The 16,554-nt window shown below is 37.0% G+C and overlaps 1 protein-coding gene across 1 annotated transcript in view; it reads right to left on the bottom strand.

Moving 5' to 3' along the window:
• The window catches only part of LOC140372417 (phosphatidate phosphatase LPIN3), an 89,613-nt gene that overhangs the window by 46,261 nt on the left and 26,798 nt on the right, over positions 1 to 16,554 (bottom strand). The window contains exons 3-5 of the mRNA XM_072459513.1: positions 13,943 to 14,208; positions 12,097 to 12,366; positions 9,494 to 9,629 (exon numbers count right to left, since the gene is read on the bottom strand). Coding sequence (XP_072315614.1) covers positions 9,494 to 9,629; positions 12,097 to 12,366; positions 13,943 to 14,208 — 672 coding nt within the window. The remainder of the gene's footprint in view (positions 1 to 9,493; positions 9,630 to 12,096; positions 12,367 to 13,942; positions 14,209 to 16,554) is intronic.

Raw genomic sequence — 16,554 nt, 5'->3', positions numbered from 1 at the left:
AAACATACTATTACATGGTGTATAAGTCTAAACACACTATTACATGGTGTATAAGTCTAAACACACTATTACATGTGTATAAGCCTAAACATACTATTACATGGTGTATAAGTCTAAACATACTATTACATGGTGTATAAGTCTAAACACACTATTACATGGTGTATAAGTCTAAACATACTATTACATAGTGTATAAGTCTAAACACACTATTACATGGTGTATAAGTCTAAACATACTATTACATGGTGTATAAGTCTAAACACACTATTACATGGTGTATAAGTCTAAACACACTATTACATGTGTATAAGTCTAAACATACTATTACATGTGTATAAGCCTAAACATACTATTACATGGTGTATAAGTCTAAACACACTATTACATGGTGTATAAGTCTAAACACACTATTACATGGTGTATAAGTCTAAACATACTATTACATGGTGTATAAGCCTAAACACACTATTACATGGTGTATAAGTCTAAACATACTATTACATGGTGTATAAGTCTAAACACATTATTACATGGTGTATAAGTCTAAACACACTATTACATGGTGTATAAGTCTAAACACACTATTACATGGTGTATAAGTCTAAACACACTATTACATGGTGTATAAGTCTAAACACACTTTTACATGGTGTATAAGTCTAAACACACTATTACATGGTGTATAAGTCTAAACACACTATTACATGGTGTATAAGTCTAAACACACTATTACATGGTGTATAAGTCTAAACACACTATTACATGGTGTATAAGTCTAAACATACTATTACATGGTGTATAAGTCTAAACATACTATTACATGGTGTATAAGTCTAAACACATTATTACATGGTGTATAAGCCTAAACACACTATTACATGGTGTATAAGTCTAAACACACTATTACATGGTGTATAAGTCTAAACACACTATTACATGGTGTATAAGCCTAAACACACTATTACATGGTGTATAAGTCTAAACACAGTATTACATGGTGTATAAGCCTAAACACACTATTACATGGTGTATAAGTCTAAACACACTATTACATGGTGTATAAGCCTAAACATACTATTACATGTGTATAAGTCTAAACATACTATTACATGGTGTATAAGTCTAAACATACTATTACATGGTGTATAAGCCTAAACACACTATTACATGTGTATAAGTCTAAACATACTATTACATGGTGTATAAGTCTAAACACACTATTACATGTGTATAAGTCTAAACACACTATTACATGGTGTATAAGTCTAAACACACAATTACATGGTGTATAAGCCTAAACACACTATTACATGGTGTATAAGTCTAAACACACTATTACATGGTGTATAAGCCTAAACACACTATTACATGGTGTATAAGTCTAAACACACTATTACATGGTGTATAAGTCTAAACATACTATTACATGGTGTATAAGTCTAAACACACTATTACATGGTGTATAAGCCTAAACACACTATTACATGTGTATAAGCCTAAACACACTATTACATGTGTATAAGCCTAAACACACTATTACATGGTGTATAAGTCTAAACACACTATTACATGGTGTATAAGTCTAAACACACTATTACATGGTGTATAAGTCTAAACACATTATTACATGGTGTATAAGTCTAAACACACTATTACATGTGTATAAGTCTAAACATACTATTACATGGTGTATAAGCCTAAACACACTATTACATGGTGTATAAGCCTAAACATACTATTACATGGTGTATAAGTCTAAACATACTATTACATGGTGTATAAGTCTAAACATACTATTACATGGTGTATAAGCCTAAACACACTATTACATGTGTATAAGCCTAAACACACTATTACATGTGTATAAGCCTAAACACACTATTACATGGTGTATAAGTCTAAACACATTATTACATGGTGTATAAGTCTAAACATACTATTACATGGTGTATAAGTCTAAACACATTATTACATGGTGTATAAGTCTAAACACACTATTACATGGTGTATAAGTCTAAACACACTATTACATGGTGTATAAGTCTAAACATATTATTACATGGTGTATAAGTCTAAACATACTATTACATGGTGTATAAGTCTAAACATACTATTACATGGTGTATAAGTCTAAACATACTATTACATGGTGTATAAGTCTAAACATACTATTACATGGTCTATAAGTCTAAACACATTATTACATGGTGTATAAGTCTAAACATACTATTACATGGTCTATAAGTCTAAACACATTATTACATGGTGTATAAGTCTAAACATATTATTACATGGTGTATAGGCCTAAACATACTATTACATGGTGTATAAGTCTAAACACACTATTACATGGTGTATAAGTCTAAACATATTATTACATGGTGTATAAGTCTAAACATACTATTACATGGTGTATAAGTCTAAACATACTATTACATGGTCTATAAGTCTAAACATACTATTACATGGTCTATAAGTCTAAACACATTATTACATGGTGTATAAGTCTGAACATACTATTACATGGTGTATAAGTCTAAACATATTATTACATGGTGTATAAGTCTAAACATACTATTACATGGTGTATAAGTCTAAACATACTATTACATGGTGTATAAGTCTAAACATACTATTACATGGTGTATAAGTCTAAACATATTATTACATGGTGTATAAGTCTAAACATACTATTACATGGTGTATAAGTCTAAACATATTATTACATGGTGTATAAGTCTAAACATACTATTACATGGTGTATAAGTCTAAACATATTATTACATGGTGTATAAGTCTAAACATACTATTACATGGTGTATAAGTCTAAACATACTATTACATGGTGTATAAGTCTAAACATACTATTACATGGTGTATAAGCCTAAACATACTATTACATGTGTATAAGTCTAAACATACTATTACATGTGTATAAGCCTAAACACACTATTACATGGTGTATAAGTCTAAACATACTATTACATGTGTATAAGTCTAAACATACTATTACATGGTGTATAAGTCTAAACACACTATTACATGGTGTATAAGTCTAAACACACTATTACATGGTGTATAAGTCTAAACACACTATTACATGGTGTATAAGTCTAAACACATTATTACATGGTGTATAAGTCTAAACACATTATTACATGGTGTATAAGTCTAAACACACTATTACATGGTGTATAAGTCTAAACACACTATTACATGGTGTATAAGCCTAAACACACTATTACATGGTGTATAAGTCTAAACACACTATTACATGGTGTATAAGTCTAAACATACTATTACATGGTGTATAAGCCTAAACACACTATTACATGGTGTATAAGTCTAAACACACTATTACATGGTGTATAAGTCTAAACACATTATTACATGGTGTATAAGGCTAAACACACTATTACATGGTGTATAAGTCTAAACGCACTATTACATGTGTATAAGTCTAAACATATTATTACATGTGTATAAGCCTAAACATACTATTACATGGTGTATAAGCCTAAACACACTATTACATGGTGTATAAGCCTAAACATACTATTACATGGTGTATAAGTCTAAACATACTATTACATGGTGTATAAGCCTAAACACACTATTACATGGTGTATAAGCCTAAACATACTATTACATGGTGTATAAGTCTAAACACATTATTACATGGTGTATAAGTCTAAACACATTATTACATGGTGTATAAGCCTAAACATACTATTACATGGTGTATAAGTCTAAACATACTATTACATCGTGTATAAGTCTAAACACACTATTAGATGGTGTATAAGTCTAAACATACTATTACATGGTGTATGGGCCTAAACACACTATTACATGGTGTATAAGCCTAAACACACTATTACATGGTGTATAAGTCTAAACATACTATTACATGGTGTATAAGCTTAAACATACTATTACATGGTGTATAAGTCTAAACACACTATTACATGGTGTATAAGTCTAAACACACTATTACATGTGTATAAGCCTAAACATACTATTACATGGTGTATAAGTCTAAACATACTATTACATGGTGTATAAGTCTAAACACACTATTACATGGTGTATAAGTCTAAACACACTATTACATGGTGTATAAGTCTAAACACACTATTACATGGTGTATAAGCCTAAACACACTATTACATGGTGTATAAGTCTAAACACACTATTACATGGTGTATAAGTCTAAACACACTATTACATGGTGTATAAGTCTAAACACATTATTACATGGTGTATAAGCCTAAACACACTATTACATGGTGTATAAGTCTAAACGCACTATTACATGTGTATAAGTCTAAACATATTATTACATGTGTATAAGCCTAAACATACTATTACATGGTGTATAAGCCTAAACACACTATTACATGGTGTATAAGCCTAAACATACTATTACATGGTGTATAAGTCTAAACATACTATTACATGGTGTATAAGCCTAAACACACTATTACATGGTGTATAAGCCTAAACATACTATTACATGGTGTATAAGTCTAAACACATTATTACATGGTGTATAAGTCTAAACACATTATTACATGGTGTATAAGCCTAAACATACTATTACATGGTGTATAAGTCTAAACATACTATTACATCGTGTATAAGTCTAAACACACTATTACATGGTGTATAAGTCTAAACACATTATTACATGGTGTATAAGTCTAAACATACTATTACATGGTGTATGGGCCTAAACACACTATTACATGGTGTATAAGCCTAAACACACTATTACATGGTGTATAAGTCTAAACATACTATTACATGGTGTATAAGCTTAAACATACTATTACATGGTGTATAAGTCTAAACACACTATTACATGGTGTATAAGTCTAAACACACTATTACATGTGTATAAGCCTAAACATACTATTACATGGTGTATAAGTCTAAACATACTATTACATGGTGTATAAGTCTAAACACACTATTACATGGTGTATAAGTCTAAACATACTATTACATGTGTATAAGTCTAAACATACTATTACATAGTGTATAAGTCTAAACACACTATTACATGGTGTATAAGTCTAAACATACTATTACATGGTGTATAAGTCTAAACACACTATTACATGGTGTATAAGTCTAAACACACTATTACATGTGTATAAGTCTAAACACACTATTACATGTGTATAAGTCTAAACATACTATTACATGGTGTATAAGTCTAAACATACTATTACATGGTGTATAAGTCTAAACATACTATTACATGTGTATAAGTCTAAACACACTATTACATGATGTATAAGTCTAAACACACTATTACATGGTGTATAAGTCTAAACATACTATTACATGGTGTATAAGCCTAAACACACTATTACATGGTGTATAAGTCTAAACATACTATTACATGGTGTATAAGTCTAAACACATTATTACATGGTGTATAAGTCTAAACACACTATTACATGGTGTATAAGTCTAAACACACTATTACATGGTGTATAAGTCTAAACACATTATTACATGGTGTATAAGTCTAAACACACTTTTACATGGTGTATAAGTCTAAACACACTATTACATGTGTATAAGTCTAAACATACTATTACATGTGTATAAGCCTAAACATACTATTACATGGTGTATAAGTCTAAACATACTATTACATGGTGTATAAGTCTAAACACACTATTACATGGTGTATAAGTCTAAACACACTATTACATGATGTATAAGTCTAAACACACTATTACATGGTGTATAAGTCTAAACATACTATTACATGGTGTATAAGCCTAAACACACTATTACATGGTGTATAAGTCTAAACATACTATTACATGGTGTATAAGTCTAAACACATTATTACATGGTGTATAAGTCTAAACACACTATTACATGGTGTATAAGTCTAAACACACTATTACATGGTGTATAAGTCTAAACACACTATTACATGGTGTATAAGTCTAAACACACTTTTACATGGTGTATAAGTCTAAACACACTATTACATGGTGTATAAGTCTAAACACACTATTACATGGTGTATAAGTCTAAACACACTATTACATGGTGTATAAGTCTAAACACACTATTACATGGTGTATAAGTCTAAACATACTATTACATGGTGTATAAGTCTAAACATACTATTACATGGTGTATAAGTCTAAACACATTATTACATGGTGTATAAGTCTAAACACACTATTACATGGTGTATAAGTCTAAACATACTATTACATGGTGTATAAGTCTAAACACACTATTACATGGTGTATAAGTCTAAACATACTATTACATGGTGTATAAGTCTAAACACATTATTACATGGTGTATAAGTCTAAACACACTATTACATGGTGTATAAGTCTAAACATACTATTACATGGTGTATAAGTCTAAACATACTATTACATGGTGTATAAGCCTAAACACACTATTACATGGTGTATAAGTCTAAACACACTATTACATGGTGTATAAGTCTAAACACACTATTACATGGTGTATAAGCCTAAACACACTATTACATGGTGTATAAGTCTAAACACATTATTACATGGTGTATAAGTCTAAACATACTATTACATGGTGTATAAGTCTAAACATACTATTTCATGGTGTATAAGTCTAAACACACTATTACATGGTGTATAAGTCTAAACACACTATTACATGTGTATAAGTCTAAATATACTATTTCATGGTGTATAAGTCTAAACACACTATTACATGGTGTATAAGTCTAAACACAGTATTACATGGTGTATAAGCCTAAACACACTATTACATGTGTATAAGTCTAAATATACTATTTCATGGTGTATAAGTCTAAACACATTATTACATGGTGTATAAGTCTAAACACAGTATTACATGGTGTATAAGTCTAAACATACTATTTCATGGTGTATAAGTCTAAACACACTATTACATGGTGTATAAGTCTAAACACAGTATTACATGGTGTATAAGCCTAAACACACTATTACATGGTGTATAAGCCTAAACATACTATTACATGTGTATAAGTCTAAACACACTATTACATGGTGTATAAGCCTAAACATACTATTACATGTGTATAAGCCTAAACACACTATTACATGGTGTATAAGTCTAAACACACTATTACATGTGTATAAGTCTAAACATACTATTACATGGTGTATAAGTCTAAACATACTATTACATGGTGTATAAGCCTAAACACACTATTACATGTGTATAAGTCTAAACATACTATTACATGGTGTATAAGTCTAAACACACTATTACATGTGTATAAGTCTAAACACACTATTACATGGTGTATAAGTCTAAACACACAATTACATGGTGTATAAGCCTAAACACACTATTACATGGTGTATAAGTCTAAACACACTATTACATGGTGTATAAGCCTAAACACACTATTACATGGTGTATAAGTCTAAACACACTATTACATGGTGTATAAGTCTAAACATACTATTACATGGTGTATAAGTCTAAACACACTATTACATGGTGTATAAGCCTAAACACACTATTACATGTGTATAAGCCTAAACACACTATTACATGTGTATAAGCCTAAACACACTATTACATGGTGTATAAGTCTAAACACACTATTACATGGTGTATAAGTCTAAACACACTATTACATGGTGTATAAGTCTAAACACACTATTACATGGTGTATAAGCCTAAACACACTATTACATGTGTATAAGCCTAAACACACTATTACATGTGTATAAGCCTAAACACACTATTACATGGTGTATAAGTCTAAACACACTATTACATGGTGTATAAGTCTAAACACACTATTACATGGTGTATAAGTCTAAACACATTATTACATGGTGTATAAGTCTAAACACACTATTACATGGTGTATAAGTCTAAACACACTATTACATGGTGTATAAGTCTAAACATACTATTACATGGTGTATAAGTCTAAACACACTATTACATGGTGTATAAGTCTAAACACATTATTACATGGTGTATAAGTCTAAACACACTATTACATGTGTATAAGTCTAAACATACTATTACATGGTGTATAAGCCTAAACACACTATTACATGGTGTATAAGCCTAAACATACTATTACATGGTGTATAAGTCTAAACATACTATTACATGGTGTATAAGTCTAAACATACTATTACATGGTCTATAAGTCTAAACACATTATTACATGGTGTATAAGTCTAAACATATTATTACATGGTGTATAGGCCTAAACATACTATTACATGGTGTATAAGTCTAAACACACTATTACATGGTGTATAAGTCTAAACATATTATTACATGGTGTATAAGTCTAAACATACTATTACATGGTGTATAAGTCTAAACATACTATTACATGGTCTATAAGTCTAAACATACTATTACATGGTCTATAAGTCTAAACACATTATTACATGGTGTATAAGTCTGAACATACTATTACATGGTGTATAAGTCTAAACATATTATTACATGGTGTATAAGTCTAAACATACTATTACATGGTGTATAAGTCTAAACATACTATTACATGGTGTATAAGTCTAAACATACTATTACATGGTGTATAAGTCTAAACATATTATTACATGGTGTATAAGTCTAAACATACTATTACATGGTGTATAAGTCTAAACATATTATTACATGGTGTATAAGTCTAAACATACTATTACATGGTGTATAAGTCTAAACATATTATTACATGGTGTATAAGTCTAAACATACTATTACATGGTGTATAAGTCTAAACACATTATTACATGGTGTATAAGTCTAAACATACTATTACATGGTGTATAAGCCTAAACATACTATTACATGGTGTATAAGTCTAAACACACTATTACATGGTGTATAAGTCTAAACACACTATTACATGGTGTATAAGTCTAAACACACTATTACATGGTGTATAAGTCTAAACACACTATTACATAGTGTATAAGTCTAAACACACTATTACATGTGTATAAGTCTAAACACACTATTACATAGTGTATAAGTCTAAACACACTATTACATGTGTATAAGTCTAAACACACTATTACATGGTGTATAAGTCTAAACACACTATTACATGGTGTATAAGTCTAAACATACTATTACATGGTGTATAAGCCTAAACATACTATTACATGGTGTATAGGCCTAAACACACTATTACATGGTGTATAAGTCTAAACACACTATTACATGGTGTATAAGTCTAAACATACTATTACATGGTGTATAAGTCTAAACACACTATTACATGGTGTACAAACAGACATTTGAATATTGGCTTCCCAAAACTTAATGGAAATGATAAATAAACACAAAGACATAGTACTTTAAATGTTTTACCAATTGACACTGTATAATACACAATAATTCACATTGGTACAGTTTTATCTCATGGCAGTATCAGGCTGAAATCATTTGGACACATCAACTCTTTGTGTTTTTTTCATCCATTGGACACAGACTCAGAGTCAGGACCATCAGGGATATTTGGACCTTCAGTTCCAGGAGCATCAGGTTCTCCAGCATCTTTGTTGACAGAGAACTCCTTGACTTGGTCTTTATTCTCCCTAAAGTGGAGAACTCCCTCTCACAATCTGAAATTGAGAAATGACCACATTGAGATCGTCTCAAGAGGATGAGAGAGTGAGAAACTCATGTTTCTTGCCAAAACAATATTACCAGCAGTAGACACAGAAATCAGCAAATACAATTTTGACAAGGTTGCTAGACTTGGGAATACTCCAGCAAGTGGGCTGTTCTTATTAGCTAACATTTTCATGGCCTCACAAGCTGTCAACAACTTCATGTTTTCATCTGCAGCCACTGTGTGCTTGAATAGAAGCCATTCCCTCTTGGTTTCAGTCTTGTCAAGGTGTGGCAGTGCATGGAAGTGGTCCAGGATCATCTGCATGGAAAAATAAAATGTTCAGCTATTTTCATTCATAAAAACTGTATATAACCCTCACCTTGACAGTAATTCAACTTACACCAATTGCTTCATCCCCATGTGTGTTCATCCTGAGGGAATTTAGAGGGATCCAGGACAGAGAAGGCGTCAATGATGTTGACATCAGGAAATCTCTTTTACAAATGGCTTAATAAGTTCTGGAGGAAAGGTTTTTTAAACCTGGAAAAAATAGTTAATAGGTGAATTAAAGCTTGCCATTGATGTTTGTGTTCTTTTCAGGTAAGAATGAGCAACAAGTGTCTACCTGGTTATTATAGGTTGTGAGAGCTTCTTCTGTTGGGGTAACTTCTATGATGTCCTGGTTGTCAATAAGGAACTGTGGAAGTTGTCTCATGTATTCTCCCTGTTCAGTAAGTAATCCACGGATTGTTGCTTTTGTGCCTTGAACAAGTGGCTTTACCACAGATTGATCAATTACTGATGCCTAAAACAAATTGTGAAAGGTTGAATAGAGATTGAGAACTTTAAAAAACCTTGATACCTATATGAAGCTTACCTGAAATGCTTTAGAAAGCTGTGAGAGGTGATAGAACATCACTGAATGTGTGAATTGATGCTATGAAGTTGTACATCTGAATACATTTCACTAATCCTAGGGCTTGGGCATCATTTCTCTCCTGTGCTTCTTTTGACAAACTACTGATTATAGCAGGTAAATATTTTCTTACAGCACTAACAGCCATATCATGGGAGAACCAGCGAGTGTCACAAGCATGTTTGAGCTGGAGCTGTGGTTGCTCAAGTGCTTTCTGTAATGAAAACTCAGCAGGATTTTTATTCATTCAAGAATCATTTTTATGAAAATTGACAAATACAGTTACCTGAATTTCTGCTAGCCCAGCTGTTCTGACAGCAGAACATTTGTAGAATCTGTAGAGCTGGTCCAGAATTGATTTGAACTTGTTGAGGTAGGCAACACTGCTTGAAGCCTGTCCAGCAGCAGGAGCCAGCTGATGAGCGACACAGTGATGATATCAGCCATGGTACTGTTCCTTTGATTCTAGCAGCTACACCATTGTTACGGCCAAGCATCACACTTGCTCCATCACTTCCTAAAGCAACTGGTTCGGGATCAAGTCCTAAGTCCCTTATCTTATTCATGACAGCATCTGTGATTGTTTTTGCACTCCCATCTGGTATTGGCAACATGGACAAATAACGGACATCAGGAGCACCATTGAAGATATACCGGCAGTATATGATGAGTTGTTTTTTTATCTGTTGTCTCGAATGTCTCGCAGTGAATACAGCTTGGAGTCATTGATCTTTTCAAGGAGGGGCTGAGATACTGTGTTTGCCAAACAGCCAACTAAATCCTGGATAGTTTTGACTTTGATAGTCAACACTTCTGACTACTCTCAGGTCATCTAAATAATCACATCCAAGAGATTTTGCCAATTTAATCACTGATGGGAATTTTGTAGATTGGGCTATCTCCTGCTGGCAACACCAATACATACACTTGAGCTTTCTTTTCAGCTGATGTCACTGGATTTTCTTCTGGTCGAATCAGGGCTTGATCCCGAAAGTAGACCTTCTATACGAACTGTATCCTGGTGACAATCAGATTTGGCATGTTTTTGGACCACATCCATCCAAATTGATACACGCCACATCAACCCAGGGAACTTTTCCATATACAGCCCTTTTTGGCCTCTTCCCATTTTCCCCAGTTTTCTGTACAACAAGCACAGCTTTCCTCCTGAAATAAAAAATACATTGTTTTAGAGTGTATGAATGAAGTGAATTTCAGATCATTTGCTTGCAATGCCATAATCCAAATTCTTGTGAGAACCAGAAGAGTGTGTGTTCAATGATTAACAAAAGAAGAATGTATTAACACTTTATTATCATTTCATTATTTGAATGATTTTATTAGCCAGCTGTTAAGTGGTATCAACATCCTTTACAATCTATTTCGCCAAAGCAACCTCCTACATCTGTTCAGCATGTTCAAAAGTCATTAAATAACATCATGATTCAGTAGACATGGTAGGCCTACTCGGTTACTGACATTATCAAATAATATTGTTCTGTCATCACTGACTGTTCATTGTTGGTGCTTATACAAAAACGTGTCGGGCCTCACTTACCTTCTGCTGCTGAGATCCAGGGGATTTTTTCCTTCAAAGCAGAATCAATCCCAGAATTTTGTCCATGAGCAGGTTTTTTTGAACTGTTGTCATCTTGGACTTGGTTGTGTTCACCATCGTCACCCTCCTCGACCCCGGGCTCGGCAATCACCACATCAGCATTTTCAACAGGGGCAGAGGGAGTTCCACTTTCTTCTTCAGCAGCCTCAGCCCGTTGTTGACCAAATACAATTTCATCTCCCGCATCCTGTGTTGCTGGCATTAAACCATCTTCACAGGAGAAATAGCATTTCTCAGTTGATTTTTTAAAAGAACCTGTAATATTCAATTGTCTGCGTTTGGACATGCTGTCAGAATGACTGAAGCAGTGCACGTGCTTTCGTCTCACGTCTTCTGTGATTGGCCGAAACCTAATGCGGGGTTTCTTTTGTTCCTTCTTCCGGGCAGTGCGTAGCACGTCACTAGAGCGTAATCTCTTGATTGGTTGCTGCGCCGCATCTTTGCCGCAAAAAATGGTTTTCCAACTTTTCTGTGCTAGCCGCGCTCCCCGCGCTGGCCACGGCACCGCCCGTCGCGCGCTGGCCACGGCACCGCCCGTCGCACGCTGGCCACGGCACCGCCCGTCGCGCGCTGGCCACGGCACCGCCCGTCGCGCGCTCCCTGCCCGTCGCGCGCTCCCCACCGCCCGCTCCCCACAGCCCGCCGTGCGCTCACCGCCGCTCTACGTGCCGGATTGTAGGGATGGTTTATATTCTCCCCATGTCAAAACAGATGGTGGGCCATTTTGATTTATCATGTAAGGCAGTGGTCCCCAAACTTTTTGACTCAAGGGCCACATTGGGTTCTAAAATTTGGCCGAGGGGCGGGGCCAGGAGAGGGGCGGGGCCAGGAAAATATGGTGTGTTTGTGTGAACGAATGAATTACTATAAATGACACGCAAGATTTGACCTGTAACTTGTAACAAAGCAACAAATGCATTAAATAATGATTAATTATCTACTGTCTTCTACTGTCCACATGAGTCTTCTTCTGTCCACAAGAGTCTTCTACTGTCCACAAGAGTCTTCTTCTGTCCACAAGAGTCTTCTACTGTCCACAAGAGTCTTCTACTGTCCACAAGAGTCTTCTACTGTCCACAAGAGTCTTCTTCTGTCCACAAGAGTCTTCTACTGTCCACAAGAGTCTTCTACTGTCCACTAGAGTCTTCTACTGTCCACAAGAGTCTTCTACTGTCCACAAGAGTCTTCTACTGTCCACAAGAGTCTTCTACTGTCCACAAGAGTCTTCTTCAGTGTCAAACACTTGTGCTTCCTGCTTGATTGGCCCCAGTGGCCGTTTGTGGTGAATTTTATTTTCTGCGCGCCATAGATTTTCTTGTGCGAGCAGTGCACTAAGTGCGAGCAGTGCGCAGCTGCAGCTTAGAGGGAACAGTGCCATCTCTTGGGGAAATGTGGGCATTACAGGCCAAAGGTAAAATGAACGGCCACAGTATCGTGAGTTTGAATCCCGACTCCTTTCTCTCTCATCATTCCCCTTCCTTTCTTTCTCATTCCATCTACTGTCTAATAAAGCCTACGGCAAAAAAATAAAAATAAATAAATAAAGATATATTTTTTTTTTAAATGTTTAATATAACGGACAAGCTTGGCGGGCCGGATTGAAAGGCCATAGTTTGGGGACCACTGATGTAAGGGATGGCGGGGCGAGACCCCTGGCCAGGTATTAAGATCATGGCACGCAAACGGCACGGCACGAATGAGGGATTACACCCAGTGAGTAATACATTTACTGTATTACTGTACTAGGTGAGTACTTGTAAAAGGAGTGTATGTGTTGCAGTGTCACACCTGGACTGCAGCGCTGAGCTGGACCCATCCAGCGCTGAGTTTGACCCGTACAGCGCCGGGCTCGACCTGTGCAGCGCCGGGCTCGAGCTCTCCTCTCGACCCTCGGAGGAACTCTCGTCTCTCGGGTGACAATCCGACCGAAAACGTTTCTTCCTGCGCTTCCGCCTGCGTCCTCCGCTGGCTGTGGCGCCCTCTACGGGCTCCTGCTGCTCCTCCAGCTCGCGGGGGATCGGGGACGTGCACAGATGAGCCGGGACCTCACACAAAAAAAGGATCGTTACAGTCCAAACTCGGGCAGAATCGTGAAATCAGGCTAATTTCAGTGAATTACAGCGTTTAACACCATCGACCACAACATTCTATTGCAGAGGCCCCGCCCTCAGCTGCTTTACATCCTATTTATCTGATAGGTACCAGTTTGTCCATGTAAACCAGAGCTCCTCCCCTTGTTCTAAAGTAACTTACGGTGTGCCTCAGGGGTCAGTACTGGGTCCAGTTCTGTTTCCTCTTTACATGCTGCCGTTAGGTCACATGATCAGGTCACATGACATTACCTTCCACTGCTCTGCAGATGACACTGAGCTGTATTTATCAATGAACCTGATCAGAGTAATCAAGTAACAGACTTAGTGCTTGTGTGAAGGAGATAAAAACCTGGAGGACACTTAAAGGTTGAATGGACGATTTTTTTGGCCCAAAAATGAGGCTCATTTCCTCGTGGCGTGGACTGCCTATTAGTCCTGCCACGTAGCAATCATAAAACGCACCTACCGCTCACCTGCAGCCGTGTGCGGCTCGTCCCCACGTTTCCGCATGTCTAAGCGCATTGATCTATCATCATATAGTTCCCTTAGTGTACGGGACAAAATGAAGACAGAGAAAGACTGTTCGAGCTGACTCAGAAGAAGACGGAAATCTATGGGAGACGAGAGATGCGATGCGATCCGTCGCGCTAATAAACAAATGCACGTGTGTGTTGTATCAGTACGCACGGGGGAGTGCGCATGCGCACTTCCACCTGCGTGCTTCTAAACCCTGAAAAAAACGAGGTCATTGTGCTGGTCTTAAAAATGTACGAGATGCTCTATCTGAGCAGATAGTCACACTGGACAATGTCAGTGAAGCCTCCAGTTCTACTGTAAGAAACCTTGTAGTCTTATTTGACCAGGAGCTCTCATAACCTGTTACCATCCACCTATTTCGACCTATGCACAATGGTTGGACATACCCAAATGGCATTGCTTTTTTTTATTGCTTACAGCCCACATGCAAGTGTGATGCATCATTAGAAAGCTTAGGCCTTCTAGTTTCTGCAGATAAGATAAGATAATCCTTTATTGTCCCACATGGGGAAATTTCAATGGTGCAACGCAGGAAGATACAGAGGTAGATACAGAAGAAAAGAACAGATCACTTATAGGAAGTTTGAAAAACACTTTCAGTAGAAGATCTCTTATAAACAAAAACTCCCATAGACAAAACCCAACAAGGGATGGAGGGGAAAAAATAATAAAAATAAAAATAAATAAATACATAAATACCATTGCATGTGATCCCGACAGTAATTGCACATGAATATGTGTCACGACGGCACATGGATTGCACATGAATTTCACAGTAATTGCACATGAATCACAACAGTAATTGAACATATGACGGAATTGCACATGGTTACATCAGTATTGCGAGTGTTCAGGACTAACATTGTTTGTTATAAAGTCTGACAGCAGCAGAAGGAAAGACCTGCGAAACCTTTCCTTCACACAGCGAGGGTGGATCAGTCTCTCACTGAAGCTGCTCTCCAGAGTGGACAGAGTGTCCTGCAGGGGGCGACACTCATGGTCCAGCATAGATGTGAATCTAGCCAGGACCCTTCTGTCCCCCACCTCCTGCACCGAGTCCAGAGGACAGCCCAGGACGGAGCTGGACTTCTTGATGGCACCACGAGCGAGCGGCACCGCTTCTCCTCCGCTGCACCAGCGTTTCCGTGTCCGATCACCGGCTCCACCACGAGCGGCACACACCACCACGAGCCGCACGCACCACGAGCAAGCGGCACCGCTTCTCCTCCGCTGCACCGGCGTTTCCGTGTCCGATCACCGGCTCCACCACGAGCGGCACACACCACCACGAGCCGCACGCACCACGAGCAAGCGGCACCGCTTCTCCTCCGCTGCACCGGCGTTTCCACGTCCGATCACCGGCTCCACCACGAGCGGCACGCACCACCACGAGCGGCACGCACCGCCACGAGCCGCACGCGGCTCCGCTTCTCCTCCGCTGCACCGGCGTTTCCACGCCCGAACACGGTTCCGCGCTCCCGCACCCGTCGCCCCGGAGGTCTGTACCTGGGCGAAGGTGTGGCCCCAGCCCGCCACAGGAGCAGACACGGAGAGCGGGGCACCGGCTCCACCCGGAGAAAAGCAGCCCCATACAACCAAGGTACAGCCCCGTTTCTCTGCTTTCCCCCGCTCCACAGACGGGGGCGATCTGGTCACAAAACTGGACTCAAATGCGTCTTGATTGGGCTAGAGCAACGCCGGCGTCTGGTATGTGGACTGCCGCTTCTGTCCCAACGTCTTTGTTTTGTTAGTCGTTTCCATTGTTTTG

Source organism: Eucyclogobius newberryi, unplaced genomic scaffold (assembly GCF_026437365.1).
Source record: "Eucyclogobius newberryi isolate DKJ021-1_F unplaced genomic scaffold, fEucNew1.0.hap1 SCAF_23, whole genome shotgun sequence".
NCBI lineage: Eukaryota > Metazoa > Chordata > Actinopteri > Gobiiformes > Gobiidae > Eucyclogobius > Eucyclogobius newberryi.
The sequence above is the reverse complement of the archived record's forward strand: the minus strand, read 5'-3'. Positions and strand labels throughout refer to the sequence as shown.